This window comes from Humulus lupulus, chromosome X, assembly GCF_963169125.1.
Source record: "Humulus lupulus chromosome X, drHumLupu1.1, whole genome shotgun sequence".
Classification (NCBI taxonomy): domain Eukaryota; kingdom Viridiplantae; phylum Streptophyta; class Magnoliopsida; order Rosales; family Cannabaceae; genus Humulus; species Humulus lupulus.
The window spans coordinates 121520741-121544833 of record NC_084802.1 but is presented as its reverse complement, the minus strand read 5'-3'; the positions used below and the strand labels follow the sequence as shown (position 1 = coordinate 121544833).

Below are 24093 nucleotides of genomic sequence, written 5' to 3'. Positions count from 1 at the left end.
TCCTACCCCTGCGTCTGTTAGGAATTTCATGGCTAAGTGCCATATAGAGGTGACGGCCCATAGATCAACCAGTATAGGCCTCCCAATGACGGCATTGTACGCCGAAGGATAATCGACTACTATGAAAGTAGCGAGTAATGTCCTGGTAGCAGGCGCTGTACCTGCTGTCACTGGCAGTTTGATTGACCCTGCTGGGGCGAGTCCCTCACCAGAGAAGCCGTATATTGTTTGGTTGCAGGGCTCTAGGTCCTTAACGGACAACTTCATGCGTTCCAGTGAAGACTTATACAGGATATTCACCGAACTTCCTGTATCAACTAGCACTCTCTTCACCATCATATTGGCCATTTGGATATCCACGACCAGCGGATCGGAATGTAGGAACCGTACATGTTGGGCGTCGCTATCAGAGAAGGTTATTTCTCCCTCTTCTGACCGAGCCTTATTTGGCGTACGGTCATCCACAGTCATCATCTCGATGTCCTAGTCGTGGCGCAGAGTCCGAGCATATCGTTCTCTGGCCTTTCCACTGTTTCCCACGAGGTACGGGCCTCCACAGATGGTTAACAATGTGCCAGTTACGGGGTCAGGCTGAAAAGGTGGCGAGCGTTGGCGTGTAGGCGCTTGCTCGTTGCCATCTGGAGCTTCTTGTTGAGAATTTCCCGAGGCCCGTATATATCTTCTCAAGTGTCCTTGTCTAACAAGGAACTCGATCTCATCCTTCAGCTGGTTGCATTCATTGGTATCATGTCCGTAGTCGTTATGATAACGACAGAACTTGGTAGTGTCTCTTCTCGAAATATCCTTTCGAATGGGAGCAGGTTTCTTATAAGGCACACTAGAACTCGTAGCCTGATAAACCTCTCCCCGAGACTCAATAAGGGCAGTATAGTTAGCGAACCGAGGTTCATAACGATTACCCTTGGTTCGTTTATTGTCAGAGGTGGAAGGCTCATTGTGTGGTTGTTTCCCCCCATTCTTGCCATTGTCGTTGCCGTTCCCGTTGCCTTTGTCGTTGCCGTTGGGCTTGGACCCATTGGCGGCTTTGGCGGGCTCGGCAGTCCCCTTGTCCTTGCCTGGGGGTTTTCCTTCGTTGGCGATGGCGTCTTCAAGCTTGATATATTGATCAACTCAATCCAAAAATTCCTGGGTAGTTCTGACCCCATGTTTTCTGAGGCTGTCCCAGAGAGGCGTGCGGCGCTTAACTCCTGCGGTTATGGCCATCATCTTGCCCTCGTCTCCCACTGTTTTTGCCCCAGCCGCTGCTCGCATAAAGCGCTGGACGTAGTCTTTCAGTGGCTCTCCGTCTTGCTGGCATATTTCAACCAGCTGGTTTCCCTCAGTCGGGTGCACACGACCCACGTAGAACTGTCCGTAAAACTCCTTTACGAACATTTCCCATGAAACTATACTTGCAGGAGGGAATTTTAAAAATCACTCCTGTGCAGCATCAGAAAGTGTTGCAGGGAAGATCCTGCACCGAGCGTCTTCGAACACTTTTTGAATGTCCATTTGTATCTCAAACTTGTTGACGTGAGATACCGGGTCACCATACCCATCAAAGTTCGGAAGCGTAGGCATCTTAAACTTGCTAGGAGTTTCTGCCATAGCTATCCTCTGGACAAAAGAAGTGCCTTTTCTCCTATCGTGGTCGATATAAGATGTTCTTCCCCCGACCAGCTGCTGCACTGCCTGGCTGAGGGCATCTATTTGCGCTTGCACGACGCCAGGAATCGCCGTGGCCTCTAGTGCTGGGGGGACGTACTCGTTGTGCCGCTCACGGCGATCGTTGAGTACATCTCTTAAATCCTCGTCTCTCCTCTGCTGCTCTCTAGCTCCAAGCCGGTTGAAGACTTTATTTTGTCTGGGCTGCCACCCAGCGTCCCGTCTTTCGGGTTGGTCATCCCGAGGTGGCTGGCTTCTGCCTCCACCTTTTTCTTCATTCCTCCGACCAGCATTTCCTCTTCTTGAGTCGGCCTCGTTATAACCATGGCCATCTCTGAATCTCGATTGGCTATGGTGGGATCGATTTTTCCCTCTGTTGCCTTCCCGGGCTGGAACCTCTTGAGCGTTAGAGGGTGGCCTACGTTGGTCGGTAGGTCCCCATGCATTATCATGCCGTGGGGGGCCTCGGACCGCAGAGCCTAACTCTGAGTTCCTCCTGTTACCAGGTGGACGCTGTCCTCTGCTCGGAGGGTTTGGCTCGTCGCCCCTGTGGCATCTAGGACTGTGAGGCGGTTGCCCGACCCTATTCTACCTCTACTGTGGGGGATTGCTGCGACCAGCTTGGGATAGAGGCTTTGCCTCAGGGTCCATCAGCGGGACATCGTCCTGAGGTGCTAGTGGCTGCTCAGGCCTTTGTGGGCTCGAGGGTTGGATAGGCGGGCTAGGATTGGGACCCCTGTGGGGTGGCCCATTCGCAGGTTGATCAGGTTGTGAGGCAGGTGCAACCTGATTCCTAGCTAGTTGCAGGGCTGCTTCGAGGGCTGCCATGGCCTCCCTCTGGCGACGGTCCATCTGCGCCTGTCTTTCACTCAGCTCCAGGCGCTGCCATTCAATTTCTTGTTGTTGCCGCGCCATGATTTCGGAAGCACTTTCCTGGCCGGCCCTCAGATTGGCCAGTTCCTCCTGCAATACCCCTAGGGTATTCTTCAGCGTTTTGGAGTCCATTTCTTCCTCATCAAATTCCAAATGTGGCTCATCCTCAGCCACGTTTGGAGGAGGCGGGTGAGATGGTGCAGCGCCGACCGCCTGTCCAGTTTTCTTGGTAATTTTCGCCATTGATCTTTCAACGATAATGTATCAAGCTCTCAATGAAAGCACCAGAATGTTGACCCTGATTTTGGCCAACTGACACGGAGTCAAATTTGCTTGATACGAACAAACACGTTGGAAAGAATATGATGATGAAACAATAAAGAACACAAGAGTTTATAGTGGTTAGGCCCCAGAATCTGGTAATAACCTACGTCCACTAGAATTGTTATTGATATAGGATTCAAAGGAGTGATCAAAGAACTAGGGTTCAATGAGTTTCACTAACCTCTGAAGAACAAGACAATATATCAAATAGGATAACTCTAATCTCTAGTGATCAGAAAGAAAAAAAGAAGAAGAAGATCCCTTTCCCTTGAGCTATCTGTCTCTATTTATAGGCTCAAGGAGGATTTACATTAATTTGTTACAGATATTATTTCCTAAATAATCAGATACTCAGGAAATCATGGGAGATAATTTCGGATACTATCATAACTACATAAGATCTTCTCCGCATATAGCATGCGTACGACCAAGCTGGTCGTATGAAGAGATCGAACGTTGCGACAATAGATGTCTTCTTGGTCGATAGTCGAGCACGAATTTTGCCAGATGTCAGCCACGTGTATTAAATGTTTTCCATGTCATTCATACATGTTTTTTGGATAACAGTTTGGTTGAGATTTGATGGATGAAAATGGAATTTTTTCTGGGTTCGAAGGGGTCAGGCCGCGGCTCAGTTCTTAGTGTGTCGCGACCCTCTAGAACAGAGGTGCGCCAGGAAGGTGGGCAGGCTGCAGCATGGGAAGCTTAGGGCCCCAACCCATGTGTGTTTTCTGGGGAGGCTAGGCCTCTGGTTAGGGGCAAGCTGCGACATGGAGGGCTAGGGCCATGGCTCTTAAGAGAATTTTTGGCCTTATGGAGATTTTAGGCGCAGGAACCTAACCCAGGGTGCTCGGGATCAATTCCACTACTGTGTTTGGTGGAATTCGATGTCCCAGAGGCTAGAACTTGGTCCAGAAACCTTTAATCATTCATTATTGATGGAATCCTTTATCATGGTTATGAGAAGGTGTACGCTTGGGCTTGGGGCATGATCATGCTCGGGGGTCGTCTTTCTTAATTAAAGTACTTGGAATTAATGGTAAGAAAACTGCACCCGTTTATGTGGATAGGTTGGGACTAAGTGATCCCTATATTTGTATGCACTATTATATGATTGTGATAAACCATATGAATATGTCGGGACTAAGAGCTCCCGATAATTGTATGAATGTCATGAGGTGGTATTATACCATGGGGACATGTGATAAACGACCTAAGAGTTCCAGAATCAATACTTACGCACAGGGCGCGACTCAGCCACTAGTAGCTGAGGACAGCTTATTAATCACTGAGCTCGGTTAAGCTGGCCGAAGTCAGTGGAAATAACACTAGGGGCGGCCTAAGTGAGCCGAAGACAGTGGGTTAAATGGAGGGTGCGGCCTAAGGGCGCCGACCCTAAATATTGTTTAATGGTTGCGATAAACTGTTGATTATGAACGTGATTATTGTCATTAATCTGATGAATATGATATGTTGATTATCTGGATGACAAGTTGTTAATTTGTCGATTGTGTATCACTGAACAGGTGAACGTTATGAGCTGCTGAATACTTGGTTATGCTTTGTGGAATAATTAGTTATTGATATTGATCATGCTATGTTATTATGTTTTCTTGCTGGGCCTCGACTCACGGGTGCTACGTGGTGCAAGTAAAGGCAAGGGTAAGATGAATTGACCATGGGTTGGAGAGCTCTAAGGGCGAGGTGTACGTTGTTAGCTGCTCGGCTGCCACGGTTGAGGGATTATACAGGGACGAAAACCTTAAATGTGTATTTTTCCATTAGAGTGGCTTGATTATTTATAACATTTGGAAATTCTGTAATTATGTCATTTAAACCTTGATTTGGGATCCCGTGTACCAAACATTTATTTTAATGAAAATTATTCGTTTATAACCAAATTATTTAAACCTATCCTGATCATGTCTTTAGATTCACGTTTTTGTTTAAATGACTTGATTAGCAAGTCTCGCACTATTTCAAACACATAGTGTAACAGTCTTGGTTATGGAGGGCGTTACAAAGTGACTCTAGTTGGGTTCTTCTTTGGCCCCATTATAATTGGTTTTTTTTACTCTTGTTTTTAAGCAAAATCTGACAGCACCTCTCCTTAAATTTCTTACTTCCCACAAATGAAGAACACCCCATAAATAAGCAAATCACAATACCAACTTAAAGAGCACAATATATACTAGCAATTTGTCCCAAAATTCCATTGAAATCTCTTTTCAACCAATCACCAAACTAATTCAATCCCAAAACTTGAAGAAAGTAGAAAATTAGAGACCTCCTTGCCTTTGATGTTGTTGATATTGCCCACAATCTTCAATTAATCCTCTTTTCTTCAATGCCACATATGAGGCTATCTAGGGTTTTGATTAGAAGAAGAAATGGAATGGAAGATGAATCTATGAAGGTTTGGGTTTGGATTTATGGTTGTTTTAGGGAGGATGAAGATGGGAGAATGGGAGAAAATTTGAAAAAAATTAGGTTTGAAGGAGGAAATGTTCGGAATGTGGGTTGTGTTTAAAAAAAATTGGATTTATACTTGGTTTTCTCTTCCTAATGGAGGCGCGCCGTGACTCAACTATAGCAAGCTGTGACCCACCTCTTTTTCTTTCTTTTCTTTTTTCTAAATTCCTAATTGCAGGCACCATGACACAGTTGTAGCAAGTTGCGACCTGCCTCTTTCATCCAAAAGGGGATTGTCTCTGACTTCCAAGCGTGCCATGACTTATAAGGGAAAGTCGCGGCCCACCTCTTCCCATTCAAAAGGGGATTGTCTCTGAATTTTGCATGCGTCGCAACTTCTAAGGGCAAGTCGCAGCCCTAATTCCTACAAAAATTCCAAAATTTTCCTACGATTATGTAACTCCTAAGAGTCACAACTCAGCTTAAGAAAGTCGCGACTTGGCCCCCAAAGTGATTTATTTCTCAGCCATTAGTCATTTTTCACGATTTGCACGGTTCCTAAATACAACCTACTCTAAAACCAAATAAAAATGAATCTTTACAACTCCAAAACAAAATTTAAATAAAATTATTCAACTGAAAAATTAAAACAAGAGCAAAAATAAATTATAGGAATGTTTCCTACAGCGCTGTCATTAACGTCATTTAGTTGGACGTTGCCTTCCCTCTTAAATGGGACTAAGTGTCACAATGAACTTGACTTGATCAACCTGACCATCTATGTAATGCTTCAACTGTTGACCATTTACCTTAAAATGTCCCGTCTTTTCACTGTGAACTTGTACTGCACCATACGGGAACACTGTGACCACTGTGAATGGACTTGACCACCTCGACTTCAGCTTGCTCGGAAACAACTTCAAATGTTAATTAAATAAAAGCACCTTGTCTCCTGGTTGAAAGTCCTTGCGAAGAATTTGTTTGTCATGAGAAGCATTTTCCTTCTCCTTATATATCTTCTCATTCTCATAAGCCTCATTGCATAATTTGTCTTACTCATTTAATTCCATGAGTCTATTTCATCCTGCCACAAACAAATCTCCATTTAACTTCTTGATAGCCCAGTATGCCCGATGCTCTAATTCCATTGGAAAATGACATGCTTTCCCAAATACCAACCAATAGGGTGACATCCCTATTGGAGTTTTAAATCTTGTTCGATAAGCCAAGAGTGAATCATCAAGCCTCTTTGACCAATATTTCCTTGAAGTATTGACAGTTTTTTCGAGGATGCTTTTGATTTCTTGGTTTGGTACTTTTTCTTGCCCATTAGCTTTAGGATGGTTGGCCAAAGCGGTACGATGATGAACTCTATACCGAGCATAAACAGCGGTGAAGCTCCTATTACAAAAATGACTCCCTTCATTGCTAATGATTGCTTGGGGAGTTCCGAACCTAGTGAAAATGTGTTTGTGAAGAAAATTTGAAACTACCTTTCCATCATTAGTAGGAGTTGTTGCTGCCTCTACCTATTTAGACACGTAGTCCACAGCCAACAAAATGTACCTATTGTTCAAGGATGACGGAAAAGGTCCCATGAAGTAGATTCCCCACACATTGAACAATTCCACTCCTAGAACTTCAATCATAGGCAATTGATCCCTTCTAGATATATTTTCGGCCTGTTCACAACAATCACATCTTTTTACAAATAAATTGGCATCTTTGAACAAGGTAGGCCAATGAAACCCCGAGTGCAATACTTTCACCGCTATTCTAGTTTCCCCAAAATGACCACCACACTGACGAGTATGACAGTGAGTTAAAATGGAGTTCATCTCTTCTTCAGGCACGCATCTACGAATCACCTGGTCTGCACAATGGTGATAAAGGATGGGCTCCTCCCAATAATAGTGTTTAACCTCCGAATAAAACTTTTTTAATTTCTATCTTGACATGTCTAGAGGTGCAACCTTGGCCACTAAAAAAGTTTACATATTTCGCAAACCATGGTACCACTACATGATCACTCACAGTAAATAGTTGTTCATCCAGAAAGTCATCATCTATCTGCATTTCTCTCTCACTGTGCCCTTCCACAGTTTCTAATCTTGATAAGTGATCCGCCACTAAGTTCTCAGTCCCCTTTTTTTATCCTGAATTTCTATATCAAATTCTTGCAACAGTAAGACCCATTGAATAAGGTGTGGGTTGGCAACTGTCTTGGTCATAATATATTTAATAGAAAAATGGTCAGTGTAAACTATTACCTTATTTCCAATTAGATATGGTCAGAACTTGTCAAAAGCAAACACAATAGCAAGAAGTTCCTTTTCTGTAGTTCCATAATTTAGTTGAGCATCATTCAAGGATCGACTGGCATAATAAATCGTGCGGAAGACCTTGTCAAGTCACTTCCCAAGCACTGCCCTTACTGCATAATTACTCGCATCACACATAAGTTCATATGGGAGATCCCAAATTGGTGATACCACAATTGTTGCAGTGATCAATTTCTCTTTCAAGGTGTTGAACGCTCTCAAGCAGTCATCATCAAAGTTGAAGGTTACCCCATTCATAAGTAGTGTAGACAAAGGCTTCGAGATCTTAGAGAAGTTCGTAATAAATCTTCTATAAAACCCAGCATGACCCAAAATACTTCGAACGCCTTTTACAAAAATTGGTTGCGGTAGGTTCTCTATGGTGGAGATCTTTGAACGGTCTACCTCAATGCCCTTGCTGGATATTTTATGGCCTAACACTATTTCCTCAGTCACCATGAAATGACATTTCTCTCAGTTCAAGACCAATTAAACTCTTCACATCTCCTCAACACCATCTCCTATTATTTTAGACATCCATCAAACAAAGACCCAAAGATTGAAAAATAATCCATAAAAATCTCTATACCTTTTTCCACCATGTCAGAGAATATGGGCATCATACAACGTTGAAACATGGTTGGAGTGTTACATAATCCAAACGGAATTCTCCAGAAGGCAAATGTACCGTAGGGACAAGTAAATGTAGTTTTCTCTTAGTCTTCGGGAGCTATCAGAATTTGGTGATAACTAGAGTACCCATCTAAAAATCATTAGTAAGGATGGCCCACTAATCTATCCAGTATCTGGTCCACAAAAGGCAAAGGAAAATGATCTTTCCTTGTTTCCTTATTAAGCTTTTGGTAGTCGATGCATATTCTCCACCCCGTCAGAGTACTATTTGGAATGAGCTCATTGTTATCATTCTTGACCACTGTCATTCCTCCCTTCTTAGGAACCACTTGTACCAGACTAACCCATGCACTATTAGAAATTGGGTATATCATTCCCGCATCCAACCACTTCAAGATTTCCTTTCTTACCACCTGCTTCTTTGATTGATTCAGCCTCCTCTGAGCATCGATACTTGGCTTGCTGTCATCTTCCATTAAAATATGATGCATAAAAGTTGAAGGTCTTATACCCTTTGTTGACGCGGTTCTTCGGCAACAGGTAATTAAGAGAAGAAGAGAAAGAGATTAGTACTTAAAAGTAGAACCGCCGCAGATATGAAATCTTTGTGAGAAGAACTAGGTGACCCTAAACACGTTTTTAAGTGGTTCGAAGGTTAAAATCCTTCTACTCCACTAGTCAATATTATTGATCTTTTCTGGGTAATTGGTTTACAAAATATATAGTTCTTACAAGACTATTTTTTCCAACCCCTATCAATTCCCAGGGTCTCCATATTTATAGGAGAAGGCACCTGGAAATTGGTAGGGAGGTCATCCCGTGACCTTACCATTTGTCATATCAAGTCTGTGATATTCATGATTACTTCCTAAACCTGACACACAAGTGTGGTCTAATCAGTATGGAAGGAGATAATGGGCCGCACGGCCCAACCCGTCCGTGGGTGTCTGAATACGCACGTTCCTGCGGCGTGTCCGAGAAGTCAGGGGGATATCGGACACGTGATGGCAGGATTATGCACGTTTATCTTGCGTGTTGACTTCCCATAGGGTCAGAGCTTCCTGAGAAGCTCGCTACCGGAGCAATCCATAACCCGAGCTGATCCGTCAGTGGTCGTCGGATGTTGTTCCCAGCTCCTGGAACAACAAGAGGGAGCAGGAAACTCCATCCCCTCGAGCTAGAAAGGGCCCGTCCTGAAGATAAAGCCTCTGGCCTGTGGGAGCCTCGGGCTAAATCATGTTTAGTCCGAGGATCGTCCTGCTAAACAGCCCATGGGAAATCTAGGGCGTACATCTGCCCCCCAAGCTCCTGCTCGTGGTCCATGACGTCAGACATGGGAGACCACAGTTGGAGCTTTTAGACTTCTCCCACAACCCTTCGCATTCCATGCTTTTCGCATGCGTCTGATACGTGGAACGCCGTGGGTGGCGACGGTACACTCTACGAGAACCGCATTAAATGGCCTAGCCTACTGTCCAGCCGTCGTTTCACATTTCGAGTGGAGGGTCTCCCAGGAGCCTTTTACACGTGATCCCCCCTTGTATAAAAAGGGGGTGGTCATCCCACGCACGGACCACCTTACCATTCAGAACCTCTCAAATTTCCTTCTTTTCTCTCTGACCTTCCGAAGAGCAAAACCCTCATTTCCATTGCTCTCATCTTCTCCGTTCACGAAGCTTAAGCGTGCGAGTTCCTTCAAGGCCTTGGAGACTACTGTGCCAACGAAGCTCCTACCAGCGCAGCAACCTCGCTCACCATCCAACCCTATACTGTAAGTCTTCTGTCCCTGTTTATTTTTGAAAGCATGCCACTGTAGCCTAGGTAAAAAATTTTACTGTAGCCACATGCAGAGGTTTTCTGGGTCGCGCGGATATGGAGGGTGATGGCCCTTCTTTGATTAGGGCACACTTGCCATGGGACATCGCCTTAGAACATGGGTTCCATGATTCTTTCTTAGGAACAATTTCTGGGTAGGATCCGTAGGAACTTTGGGTGCAAAAACCGGGTAGCTTAGGGAATACGCCTTAAAAGCAGTTTTGCCACGCCTTGCCTGTTGGAACTTTCCCCCCAAGGCAAATTTTTTTTCTTACTCTGAGCCATCTGACACACGAATTCCGAGTAATCTGGGATCTGTTGAGGGCATAGGCGCGTGTTCCTTGGAACGCGTGGCACCACTCTCCACAGGCTGGGCTTACCCCAGCTCGTGTACTTAATACTTGCCTCACTCTCCTGCTTGGGTCGCCTTTTCTAAAGTGTTTTCTTTTGTTCGATAGGCGACCAGATGGCTCCAAAGAGAAATCTGCCACAGAAGAATGTGGGAAGTTCGGCCTCCCAGAAGGATAAAGGAAAGGCGGTGGTGACCAGCTCGCCAATTCCTCACTTTGGACCGGCGGTGGAGAAGCAGGCCGAGGTGGCTCCTGACGCGTTTTTCGAGGCGGAGAGAATCGTCTCGAAGATAACCAGCCAGGCAAAGATCACCAAAATCTTCCTTAACCACAACATTCCTCTGGGGAAGACCTCCGTGATCGCCCGACCTGCTGCGGATGGGGAGAGGAGCTGCACGCCGCTCGACGAGTCGTTCGCGGCCTGGAGCGGGGAACACTTCAAGGCAGGGGCCTTCCTCCCCCTGGATCAGTATTTTGCTGATTTTCTGAACTATGTGGGGTTGGCCCCATTTCAGCTCCCCCCCAATTCCTACCGTCTGTTGGCGGGACTGAGGTATTTGTTCCAAAAGCATGAGTGGGAGGTCCCCACTCCTGCTGATATCTTGTATTTCTTCTGCCTCAAAGCCAGCCCGAACCAGCGGGGGCGAGGCGACGGGTTCTATTACTTAACCCGCTTCCCTAACACAGCAGCAGTGATCGAGCTGCCGAGCCATCCAAACGACTTCAGAGACCAATTTTTTATGTCTACTGGGTTCCGAAACTGCGATCATCATTATTTCAACCGCCCTCATAAGTAATCCTCCATTTAGCTCGCCTTTTAACGGTTATCTTATTTTAGCTCGTCCCTTATTCCAATTCTGATTTCAACCAACCTTGCAGCCATCTACTCGAGGACCGAAAAGTCCGTGACCCTCGGGGGTCAATACGATACACTGGCGAACTTGCCCCCCAGTGAGAAAGACTACCGCGTGCTCGTGACGGACGAGACGATGGTATTCTGCAAGCTGATTTTCCCAAATCAGACTTTGAATTTGAAAAGGCCCCGGGGGCCTCCCCCAGCTCGCGACAACAGGCCGATCGTCGCGGAGGAGGTCGCAGATGACGAAGGCGAAGAAGAAGGTGAGGAAGTTCCTCTGGTGAGGAACAGGAAGAGGAGCTTGGAGGTCGCCCAGGGGATGATCGAGGAGAGGGCCCAATCCGGAGCAGCCGCGGGTCCTTCCGGTCAAGGTAACTTTTACTTATTTAAGAACGTAGATAGGGCCACTGCAGACCCCCGGCTGGTTAGGTTCAACCCTAGGCAGCTCGTCCATCGTCACCCAAGGAATCCGGACTTGGACACGCTTCTGCTCCACTGCGTTGACCAGCTCGTGCTGGACAACCAAGAGAGTCGGCCCAAGGGTACCGTAGTAGTAGATAATACCCTAGCCTTTAGGTCGGCCATTTTTGAGGAGTACGGGACCAATTTACGCACGTGGCCTGCGCTTCAGAGGGGCGTCTACGCTCCGGGGATTAGGCAGTACGTAGAAGAGTCCAGCTCCGATTCAGAACCGGACCTAGAACCTTCGCCAGTTCGTGAGATAATCGTCCTAGGCTCTTCCAGCTCGGGGGGTAGGGCTCCCTTAGTATTTGCTTTCTTATTGCCTTTATTTCTGTATGATTGCTGATAACCGTGTTTTTTGCTCTTTGGCAGAGGAGATGTCTCAGCCCGGGAATAGTCTGCGGGGCGTTGTGTTTGGTGGGAATCCCCCAGCGGGGCCGAGGTTAAAGAGGCTTCGCGAGTCCAAGAGCTCGACCGGGGTCTCCACCAAATCCCCAGCTACGGAGAAGGAGAGAGACCCGTCATCCCAGGTCGCGGGGGCGGACCTCCCTGTCGCCAGGACAGGACTCATGCATCCGCCACCCCAACGATCTCCACTGGCCGCCCAGGACGGGGTAATAGAGGTCGGGAATCTGGCCGCGGCAGCCCCGGACGTGCGTATCCCGGTCGACCCCCGGGCTCTGGAGAAGATGCCCGAAGCATTCCGGGGTATGGTGTACGAGTCGGCCAGCTACGCCGTCAGCCACTATTACAATATCAGGGAGAAGGAGCTCCGGGCCATCGAAACAACGAGCCCGGTCCGAGTTATAGAGTCCGCTATGGACATGACTTTAACGGTAAAGTGCCCCCTTCTTCTAAGGCTTTGACACTCACACGCCGCCTTTCTCCTTCCAGTTTGCTAATTTATCACTCTTTTCTTGCAGGGCATGGCTGCCGCCTATAGAGGCATCGTTAGGACCAAGGCCCAGCTCGAGGGTTTGGAAGCAGATCGCCAGACTGCCCTCCAGGAGTCTCAGGAGGCGAGAGACGCCTTGGCGGCCTCAAAAGCCGAGCTAGAGAAGGTCCGCTCGGAGAACCAAGAGCTTAAACGCTCCCTGGCCGCATCCGAGCTAGAGAAGCTTCGCTCCGAGAACCTAGAGCTTAGAAACTCCCTGGCTGCATCGCGGGCAGACCTTGAGGTGGCGAAGGCCGAAGTCCAGACCTCCCAGGCCGCCCTGAAAGACGAGCGGGTCGTGTCGGAGCAGTCCTTACAGGACCTATTCTATCACTGCTGGTCCCACAATCCGGACGCGGACTTCTCCTTCATGCCGCCGGACCTCTGGGCATTCCTGTTGCCGCGGCTTCAAGCCCGCCTGAATAAGGAGGCTCCTCCATCGGAGACTGGAGAGGCCTCTGCCGCGGCGGAGCAGGGTGAGACCGCGACCTCCAAAGGGCCAGCTGATGGGGCTTAGGATGCTTCTTGTTTTCGTATTTTGAACACTTTTTTCTATTGTAATTCTCTTTTTTCCGCCTCGAGACAATTTGCTCAACCAGTTTTACATATATATTTTCATGCATTTGGTCATAATTTATCTCTTTATTTTTATGAACGTAGTTCGAGTTAACTTTATCCGTATCCCGGGCTCTTTAAATAAGATCCGCGTTCAACAAATTTCTAGTTCACTCCTAAGTTTTCTGACCTGGTTAAGACCAGGAACTTATTTTGAAAAAACTTAGTTCGCGTCAACTTTTATCCGTATTCCGGGCTCTTTAAAGAAGAACCTCGGTCAACAAATTTTAGCTAACTTCTAAGTTTTATGACCTGGTTAAGACCAGGAGCTTATTTTGAAAAAACTCAGATCGCGTCAACTTTTATCCGTATCCCGGGCTCTTTAAAGAAGAACCTCGGTCAACAAATTTTAGCTAACTTCTAAGTTTTATGACCTGGTTAAGACCAGGAGCTTATTTTGAAAAAACTCAGATCGCGTCAACTTTTATCCGTATCCCGGGCTCTTTAAAGAAGAACCTCGGTCAACAAATTTTAGCTAACTTCTAAGTTTTATGACCTGGTTAAGACCAGGAGCTTATTTTGAAAAAACTCAGATCGTGTCAACTTTTATCCGTATCCCGGGCTCTTTAAAGAAGAACCTCGGTCAACAAATTTTAGCTAACTTCTAAGTTTTATGACCTGGTTAAGACCAGGAGCTTATTTTGAAAAAACTCAGATCGCGTCAACTTTTATCCGTATCCCGGGCTCTTTAAAGAAGAACCTCGGTCAACAAATTTTAGCTAACTTCTAAGTTTTATGACCTGGTTAAGACCAGGATAGGACTTAGTTTGTGATAACTCTTATCCATAGATAAAAATTAACACCTAAGTCGTTAAGGAGACCTGGATATATCCAGGTACCATATGCTCCCCAAGTAACTGGGAAAGGGTCTTTCGTTGTTACTTTAAAATTACCCTTGCAAATAACGAGAAACATTTGATTTTTATTTATACATGGGAGGTGACCTTCTAGGTCTTACACATGTTTATTGATAATATTTCTTTAGGTGGATTGCATTCCAAGTCCGCGGGACCGCCCCTCCACCAAGTCGAGCTAATTTATACGTCCCTTCTTTGATGACTTCGATGACCTAGTATGGTCCTTCCCAGCTTGGTCCCAAAACCCCATCTTTGGGATCTTTCCCGGCCAGGAAAACTCTCCTCAAGACCAAATCGCCGATGCTAAAGGCACGTCTTTTGACCTTAGTGTTGAAGTAGCGAGTGATTTTCTGTTGATAATGGGCGAGCTGGAGTTTTGAATCCTCTCGCCTCTCATCCATCAAGTCTAAGGAGTGGCATAGGAGCTCGTGGTTCTTGTCCTGTTCGTAGGACCGGACCCTATGCGACAGGACCTTTACCTCCACGGGGAGGACCGCTTCACTTCCAAAGGTTAGGGAGAAAGGAGTGTGACCCGTGGGAGTCCGATGTGAGGTCCTATAGGCCCACAGAACTTGGGGGAGCTGTTCTGGCCAGATCCCCTTTGCCTCATCTAGCCTCTTCTTGAGGCTTGCCTTCAGAGTTTTATTGACAGCTTCGACCTGGCCGTTCGCCTGGGGATAGGCCACGGATGAGAAACTTTTCACAATTCCGTTCTTTTCGCAAAATTCGGTGAACAGGTTGCTGTCAAATTGAGTGCCATTGTCGGAAACGATCTTTTTGGGTAGGCCGAACCGACAAACGATGCTTTTAACCACGAAGTCTAGCACCTTTTTCGATGTTATTGTCGCCAACGGCTCTGCTTCGGCCCACTTTGTGAAGTAGTCAATGGCTACCACGGCGTAACGGACCCCGCCCTTTCCGGTGGGCAGGGCGCCTATTAGATCTATGCCCCAAATGGCGAAGGGCCAGGGAGACGATATCATTTTTAGCTCGGCCGGGGGTGCTCGTGCAACCGCGGCGAACCGCTGACATTTGTCGCACTTTTTTACGTATGAGATCGAGTCTTTGGACAGAGTCGGCCAGTAAAAACCCTGCCGAAGGATCTTCAAGGCCAGGCTTTGCCCCCCAGTGTGATCTCCGCAGAATCCGTCATGAACTTCCTGCAGGATGGCCTTCGCCTCACTTGGAAGAACACACCGGAGGAGAGGTAATGAATGCCCACGTCGGTACAACACCCCCTCGACTAGCGTATATCTCGGAGCTTGATAAAGGACTCGCCGTATGTCGTTGCGCCCTTCGGTTAACTTGCCCTCGACGAGGTACTCAACAATGGGAGTCATCCAGGTCGGCCTGATGTCAATCACCTCAATATCCGCTCGATCTCCGTCTATGCTTGGTTTGTCCAAGAACTCAATTGGCACCAACCCCAGGGTTTCTGCCTCCCCCGAGGTGGCGAGCTTGGCGAGAGCATCTGCATTGGCGTTCTGCTCCCGAGGTATCTGCTCGATCGACCCTTGCCCAAACCTAGACAATTCGGATTTTACCTTAGCCAAATAAGAGGCCATCTTGGGACCCCGCGCCTGATACTCGCCTAAGACCTGATTCACCACGAGCTGGGAGTCGCTGAAGCATTGGACAGAGCTTGCCTTTAGCTCGCTAGCTATCCTAAGTCCGGCTAACAAGGCCTCGTACTCTGCCTCGTTGTTGGACGCCTTGAACCCGAACCTCAGCGCCGAATGGAATCTATGTCCTTCTGGGGATATCAGAATGATTCCGGCCCCGGAGCCGTTCTCGTTAGATGAGCCATCAACGAAGATCCTCCACGATGAGCCTGAGGATTTGAGCTACTGTGAATCTTCCGATGGGATCTCACGGAATCCCGCGCATTCTGCCACGAAGTCGGCCAAGGCTTGACTTTTTATGGTAGTTCGGGGAGTATAGAAAATCTCGAACTGACTGAGTTCGACCGCCCACTTTAGCAAGCGTCCCGAGGTTTCAGGCTTTTGCAAAACCTGCCTTAGAGGCTGATCGGTCATGACGTGTACAGAGTGGGACTGGAAGTATGGCCTGAGTTTTCGCGAGGCCGTGATTAGGCAGAACGCCAGCTTTTCCATCAACGGGTACCTTGACTCAGCTCCGAGGAGTCTCTTGCTGATGTAATAAACCGGTTTCTGAGCCTGGTCCTCTTCTCGCACCAGAACGGCACTAGCTGCGTCCTCAGTCACGGCCATGTAGAGGAAAAGAGGTTCTCCTACCCTGGGCTTTGATAGCACAGGTGGCTCAGCTAGGTGCGTTTTTAGGTCGAGGAATGCGCCCTCGCACTCTACTGTCCATTCGAACTTCTTGTTTCCGCGGAGCAGGTTGTAGAAAGGCAGGCACTTGTCGGTCGATTTGGAAATGAACCGGTTCAGTGCCGCCACCCTTCCTGTGAGGCCTTGGACATCTTTCCGCGACCTGGGGGATGGAAGCTCGAGCAGTGACCTGATCTTGTCGGGATTTGCCTCGATTCCTCGGGTATTGACTATGAAACCCAAGAACTTCCCCGATGCGACACCGAAAGTGCATTTCTGAGGATTGAGCCTCATGCCATATTCTCGCAGTATGTTAAAACATTCTTCCAGGTCGGCGACGTGGTTGGTGGCAGTCTTTGACTTGACAAGCATATCATCGACGTACACTTCCATGTTCTTCCCGATCTGATCCGCGAACATTCTATTTACCAGCCTTTGGTAGGTTGCCCCGGCATTCTTAAGACCGAACGGCATGACCCTATAACAATAGACATTAGTCGGGGTCATACAGCTGGTATGATCCTGGTCTGCTGGATTCATCGCGATCTGATTGTAGCCCGAGTACGCGTCCATGAAGGACATGAGCTCGTGCCCCGCCGTGGCATCCACCAGTTGATCGATCCTCGGCAACGGAAAGCAATCCTTGGGGCATGCTTTATTCAGGTCGGAAAAATCAATACAGGTCCGCCACTTGCCATTGGGCTTTGGAACTAACACGGGATTGGCAACCCAAATGGGAAATCTGGCTTCGCGGATAAAGCCACATTTTTTGAGCCGGACCACTTCTTCTTCAAGGGCCTCGGCTCGGGTTGTCCCTAAACGCCTCTGTTTTTTAGACTTTGCAGGGACGCTTTTGTCTAGGTGGAGCGTGTGCATGATTACGCTCGGACTGATCCCTATCATGTCCTCGTGCGACCATGCGAATACGTCTAGGTTCTTTTTCAGAAACGCGGTCAGATCCGCCTTTCTTCTATCGCAGAGGTTCTTTCCGAGCTTCACCGTCTGTGAAGGATTTTGTTCATCGATGCCTACCTCCTCGAGATCTTCAATAGCTTGGAGCTCGGACCTGTCCTCGCCTACTCGGGGGTCAATGTCCTCGCTTAAGGCGAGATTTTCGTCTTCGGAAACCCGAGGTTTTTCAATCTCAGGGGCCGCCTTGGGTCCCTGCGATTCCTCTTCATCCTGAATGGCCATCGCCACCTGCCCGGGTTTAGATTTTCCCTTCATGGAAATGCTGTAGCATTCCCTGGCAGCGAGCTGATCGCCCTTGATAGTGCAGACCCCTGTCGAAGTAGGGAACTTCGTGGCGAGGTGCCGGACGGATGTGATAGCTTCGAAAGCAACGAGCGTTGGTCGGCCCAAAATTGCATTGTAGGCAGCGGAGCAGTCAATGACTACGAATTCGAGCAGTTTGGACACTGTTCGGGACTCGTCGCCTAGGGTGATCACCAGCTCGATCGTTCCTATCGCTGCTGACCCTTCGCCTGAAAAACCATATAGCATCATCGAGGTTGCCTTTAGCTCGGAGACAGTCAGACCCATTTTTTCTAAGGTTGAACGGAATAGGAGATTCACCGAGCTCCCATTGTCCTCTAACACCCTCCTTACTCTCCGGTTGGCGAGCTGGACTGCTACGACCAAGGGATCGTTATGAGGGAATTGGACATGGCCCGCGTCCTCCTCCGTGAAAGTGACTGGTTGTTTCTCTAATCTTTGTTGTTTTGATTGACGCTGTTCCGGGACGAACTCCCCTCCATTGTGGGCCTTCAACTCATTTATGTACCTCTTCTGGGCGCCTCTGCTCGTGCCAGCCATGTGTGGCCCTCCAGAGATGGTGGAAATCTCTCCCTCGACCACGGGGGGAGGGACGTCCTGATCTACTCGAGGTCCAGGTTGACTGGCTGGGATCTCCGGAGCGGGTCGACCTGTGGGGACCCTGTTCCGCGAATATTGCGCCAACGGACCTGCTCGGATGAGAGTCTCGATTTCATCTTTGAGGTGCCTGCAGTCGTCGGTATTGTGCCCGACGTCGTTATGAAAACGGCAGAATTTGGAAGCGTCTCTCTTTCTCTTAGGGTGCTTTATTGGCTCCGGTCTTCTCCAGGGGACTCGCGTAGCGTTGGCCAGGAAAATATTCTCTCTGGTTTGGGTGAGCTCGGTATACGCTGTGAACACGGGCTTGAATTTATCCACGGACTTATTCTTCTTTTGACCGTGCTGGACGTTTTCACCATTTCCTTTTCTTTTGCCGCCACCGGGCTGGTTGCTCTGCGTGACGTCGGGAGTCGCTACTACGATCTCTGTTCCCGCCCCAGTGGGCTTCTCGGGGACCTGGCTGGTCCCCGCGGCTGAAGCTTCAGCTTCCTCCAAGTTTATCCATTCTTGGGCTCTGTTAAGGAATTCACTAACTGAGCTAACCCCCCTCCTTTGAATATCCTTCCACAGATCTCCGCCTACTAGGATCCCGGTCCTCATAGCCATGAGTTTGGAGCTGTCGTCGGCGTCTCTGGCTCGAGCAGCGACATTTGCAAATCTGCTCAAGTAGGCTTTTAGCGTTTCTCCAGGTTGCTGTCTCACGTTAGCTAGGGAGTCGGCCTGGACCCTGGCGGCCTGAGAGGCGCGGAATGCCCTCTTGAAGTCAGCCGAAAAGGTCTTCCAGGAGCTGATTGACTGCCTTTTACTTTGTTTGAACCACTGCCTGGCAGGTCCAGTTAGGGTGGAAGGAAAGATCAAGCAACGAAGCTCTGGCCCGATGTTATGAGCCATCATTAGGGTGTTGAACATCCCTAAGTGGTCAGATGGGTCTCCATCCCCGTTGAACTTTGACAAGTGAGGCATACGAAAGCCAGAAGGGTATGCCGTTGCTGCTATGTTGGGGGCGAAGAGCTCCATCTCATCCCCTGAATCATATTCGTCTTTTTCTTTCTCTGACAGGAGCTTCTTCATCAGCTCCTCCATTTGAGTTAAGCGCTCTAAGGTTTTGTCCTGAGATCCTGGGTTATTCCGGGGCTGTTCAACAGCTCCGGACCCGTTGTACATATTAGGCGGGTTATTGCCCCTCCTATCTGGAGATAGGTCATTTGGGGCATTCCCGCCATTACGTACTTCGGATCGGACCCCAACTGAGCGGGCCTGGCTACCATCCCTAACTCGATCCTCTCTGTGAGAGTTGAGGCGATCTCGAAGGTCGCCTCCCTGGGTATTATGGTGACTTTGTGCTGAACTTAGTCGCTGTCGCAGGTCTCCTCCCGAAAGATCACTCCGTGCACTACCGGTCCAGTGACTCCTGCTGGACAGGCTCGATGTGCGTCTTTGGCGGCTCCGACCTGATCCTTCCCCCGGCACCCTGCTGCGCCGGGAAGGCCCGGCCGATGGCGGGTCTCTCCTACTATTTATGTAGGTCGGGATGTCTCGGACGGGCTGAGGAGACGGGTATCTGATGGGAGAAGGAGGATGCCTGACCGGAGAGGCGATCCTAGTGCCGTCTGGACGGACTAAATTTGGTGGGGGCCTCTCGGCCCTGCCAGCTTGATGGTTTCGCGCTGGGCGATCTGGACGAGGAACTGGACGCTCTTCGGGGACGGGCTGACGTCTCCGGATCTCCTCGGCCCTCCTTTGGGAATTTCCCCTATCTCTTCCGGGTGTCCTCGAGGAAGGCTGAGAGCTAGGGGTTGATGTCCTAACCGAACGGCTGTATCGCTGCGGTTCGGTCTGAGGCATTTCCCTGAAGTTCGCCTCTTGATGGCGTGATGAAGGGGTGGAGTTGGCTGCAGGGAGTCTACCCGAACGGCTATACCTGGATCGATTACTCCGGCGAGACTTAGGAGCCTTGCCTTGCCTCTCTCCAACGTTACCGTTGGTTGTGAGAGGGGGTAGTCGACTCAGAATATCCTGGATTTGCTGACCAGCTCCTGCTAGCTGGCTCCTCAGTTGAGCATTCTCCATCTCCACTGCAGTATAATAACCTGGATTCAGATTAGGCGGCCGGGGCGTCGAACTACCAGTGTCGTCTTGGCCGGCCGGCTGCTTTCCTGGCCTTTGCTGGACTTCAGGAACTTGCTCCTCGGGGAGGGCAACATGGCGGGCCTCCTGCCCATCATGCTGTTCTGTCTCGTTTCCATGTTTGGATCGAGTGGTCACCATAGTTGTATGTTTGTGGTAGTACTAATTGGACTTCCTCTCAATGAAAGCACCAAACTGTTGACGCGGTTCTTCGGCAACAGGTAATTAAGAGAAGAAGAGAAAGAGATTAGTACTTAAAAGTAGAACCGCCGCAGATATGAAATCTTTGTGAGAAGAACTAGGTGACCCTAAACACGTTTTTAAGTGGTTCGAAGGTTAAAATCCTTCTACTCCACTAGTCAATATTATTGATCTTTTCTGGGTAATTGGTTTACAAAATATATAGTTCTTACAAGACTATTTTTTCCAACCCCTATCAATTCCCAGGGTCTCCATATTTATAGGAGAAGGCACCTGGAAATTGGTAGGGAGGTCATCCCGTGACCTTACCATTTGTCATATCAAGTCTGTGATATTCATGATTACTTCCTAAACCTGACACACAAGTGTGGTCTAATCAGTATGGAAGGAGATAATGGGCCGCACGGCCCAACCCGTCCGTGGGTGTCTGAATACGCACGTTCCTGCGGCGTGTCCGAGAAGTCAGGGGGATATCGGACACGTGATGGCAGGATTATGCACGTTTATCTTGCGTGTTGACTTCCCATAGGGTCAGAGCTTCCTGAGAAGCTCGCTACCGGAGCAATCCATAACCCGAGCTGATCCGTCAGTGGTCGTCGGATGTTGTTCCCAGCTCCTGGAACAACAAGAGGGAGCAGGAAACTCCATCCCCTCGAGCTAGAAAGGGCCCGTCCTGAAGATAAAGCCTCTGGCCTGTGGGAGCCTCGGGCTAAATCATGTTTAGTCCGAGGATCGTCCTGCTAAACAGCCCGTGGGAAATCTAGGGCGTACACCCTTTATATCAGCTAGGTCCATCCAATGGCTAACTTATGAGACCTTAATACTCTGAGTAATTTATCTTCTTCCATAGTAGATAAAGAATAAAAAATAATGACAGACAATGTCTCTTTCTCACCCAAATAAATGTAGCGGAGGTGCTTAGGTAGAGACTTCATCTCTAAAGTTGGTGGCTTCTCTATGGATGGAAGTGGTCGCTCAGGCCCTTGACCCAACTCCTCGTACTTTTTCTTGTAAATCTGCCCAACTGCTTTCAACCATTTCACATACTCAATGGCCTCAATGCAATCACATTCTTCTGGGATCGATATCAGACTCAACTCAAGAGGATTTTTTGTAGGCTTCCCCTTTGAACATTCTTCATCTAAAACATTCACACTGTAACAACTGTCACTTGCCCGAGGATAAGTCAAAGCCTTGAACACATTGAAAACCACATCCTAACCTTGAACCCTTAATTTCAACTCCCCCTTCTGTACATCTATCAATGCTTGCCCAATGGCTAAAAATGGCCTCCCTAAGATAATAGGAACACCCTCATCTTCCTCCATGTCAAGTACTATAAAATCTCCAGGGAAGATAAATTTTTCCACCTGCACAAGAACATCTTCAATAATACATCGAGAATGCTTGACTAATCTTTCTGCCAATTGAAGTGTGACTATGGTGGGGCGAGCTTCTCCTAGTCCCAATCTTAGAAATACAGAGAGTAGCATCAGATTAATACTTTCACCCAAATCAGATAACGCTCTTTCACACTGAAAATTACCAATGGTGGAAGGTATTGTAAAGCTCCATGGATCCCTTAACTTTTGAGGAAGCTTTCGCTGTAATATGGCACTGCATTCTTCAGTCAAGGCTACTGTCTCATAATATTCCATTCTCCTCTTCTTAGACAGTATATCCTTCATGAACTTCACATAACTAGGCATTTGTTCTAGAGCCTCTGGAAACGGTATGTTGATGTGAAGTTTCTTGAATACCTCGAGAAATTTATAAAATTTCTTGTCAAGATTCACCTTTCAAAACCTTTTAGGATATGATATTTTTGGGGTAGGCTCCACTGTTATAGGCTTGTCTTTCCCTTTGTTTTGAAGATCTTCAGTAACCTTCTCTTGCTTTGGAGTAGCTACCTTTTTATTAATGTGGCTTCTCCACTTCCGCTTGACATTGCTCCTTAGGATTTACCTCAGTGGAGTTTAGTAAATTCCCTTGAGCCCAGTTAGACATTAACTTTGCCAGTCAACCAATTTGTGTCCCCAAACTCCTTATCGAAGACCTTGTTTCAGTCATAATTTGGTTCAACGTGTCTGACTGTGCTTCTAGTGGGTTCACTTGAGGATGCAGTTAAGGGTGTTGTGGCATTGCTTGGTGAGGATCATAATATGGTCGAGGATTTAGCCCATATGTTGGTTGATGGGGTGGATATTGACGTTGATTTTGTGGGTATGGTGGTTGTGCTCATTGATTATTTTTCCAAGACATGTTAGGATGGTTTCTCAAGGCTGGAGTATAAGACATGGAATACGAGTTGTTTGATGGTCTTGGAAAATTCCCAATAGCATGTGCCTGCTCTAAAGGCATATTCTTGACATCAGCAGAACAACTGGCAATAGTGGGACATTGTTCATAAGGATGCAGACCTCCACACATCTCACAGACAAACTTATTTTGCAGTTGCATGGCCTGAGCAGATATATTATTCTACTGTAGTTGTTTTCTTAATGACGCCACTTGTACAGTAAGCATAGCAATTAGATCAACCTCAAGAACTCCAGATACTTTCTTATTTTCACGTTCAGTTGCCCATTTGTAATTGTTCATGGCCATTTCTTCTGACAAATTATGAGCCTCATTGGCACTTTTATTCATAAAGGCTCCTCCCGCTGTTGCATCTATAATAGTCCTTGTATTTCCCCCAAACCATTATAAAAAGTGTGCACCAGCATCCATTTCTCAATACCATGATGTGGGCACTTTCGAAGTAATTCCTTAAACCTTTCCCAAGCATCATACAGTGATTCTCCATCCAGTTGATTGAAGTTCTTAATTTCTCCTCGATAACGGGCGGAATTAGCAGGAGGAAAATATTTGGCAACAAAATTTTGGGAAAGTTCCTCCCATGTAGTAATCGAGTTGGCTTGCAATGAGATCAACCAAATCTTAGCTTTGTCCCTTAAAGAGAACGGGAATAGTCTCAACCTGACTGCATCATTACTCAACCTATTCATCTTGAATGTAGCACATAATTCCAAGAAGTTGGTGATGTGTAGGTTAGGATCTTCATTAGGCAGCCCCCCAAATTGCACACAATTCTAAACCATCTAAATAATAGAGGGCTTTATCTCAAAAGTGTTTGCCTCTACAGTAGGTGGACGAATGCAGGAATGTATCCTTGTAAAAGTTGGGAGTACATAGTTTCTTAATGGTGGATCAGCTTCAGCAGCATCAACAACGTTATTTACCCCAATATTCGACATTTGAGCCATTATCTCTAACCATTTCTGTCTTCCATTTCTCGTACAGGTCTTTTCAATTTTAGGATCAACAAGTACTAGTGGCTCCAATCCTTGACATCGCATATACTATTTGACCCTGCAATTAAGAAACAAGTAGAGAAATACGTCAGAAAAACTGTTAAAGAAAAGCCAAAGTAGAACAAGAATCAATTATTTTTTATATTGATTAAATGGTCCCCGAAAATG

At 47.5% G+C, this 24093-nt stretch overlaps 1 protein-coding gene and 1 non-coding gene across 2 annotated transcripts; one reads left to right on the top strand and one right to left on the bottom strand.

Annotated features, from left to right (window-relative positions):
- Positions 1-21396: 21396 nt before the first annotated feature.
- On the bottom strand, positions 21397-22320 carry LOC133806208 (uncharacterized). The gene is made up of 2 exons (XM_062244335.1): positions 21834-22320; positions 21397-21752 (listed from the first exon to the last, which is right to left on the bottom strand). Exons 1-2 carry the CDS (start codon positions 22318-22320, stop codon positions 21397-21399), a joined length of 843 nt encoding a protein of 280 aa, XP_062100319.1.
- Positions 22321-23347: 1027 nt separating this feature from the next.
- Positions 23348-23453, top strand: LOC133807479 (small nucleolar RNA R71). Its single transcript, XR_009879391.1, has one exon. It is a non-coding gene; the product is annotated as a small nucleolar RNA R71 (small nucleolar RNA).
- The last annotated feature ends 640 nt before the right edge of the window (positions 23454-24093 follow it).

Coding starts and splice junctions, on each gene's coding strand:
- LOC133806208 (XM_062244335.1), bottom strand. CDS start 22,320: ATGCCTAGTTATGTGAAGTTCATGAAGGATATACTGTCTAAGAAGAGG. Junction 21,753..21,833: donor GTTGAAATTAAGGGTTCAAG/GTTAGGATGTGG, acceptor TGAATGTTTTAG/ATGAAGAATGTTCAAAGGGG.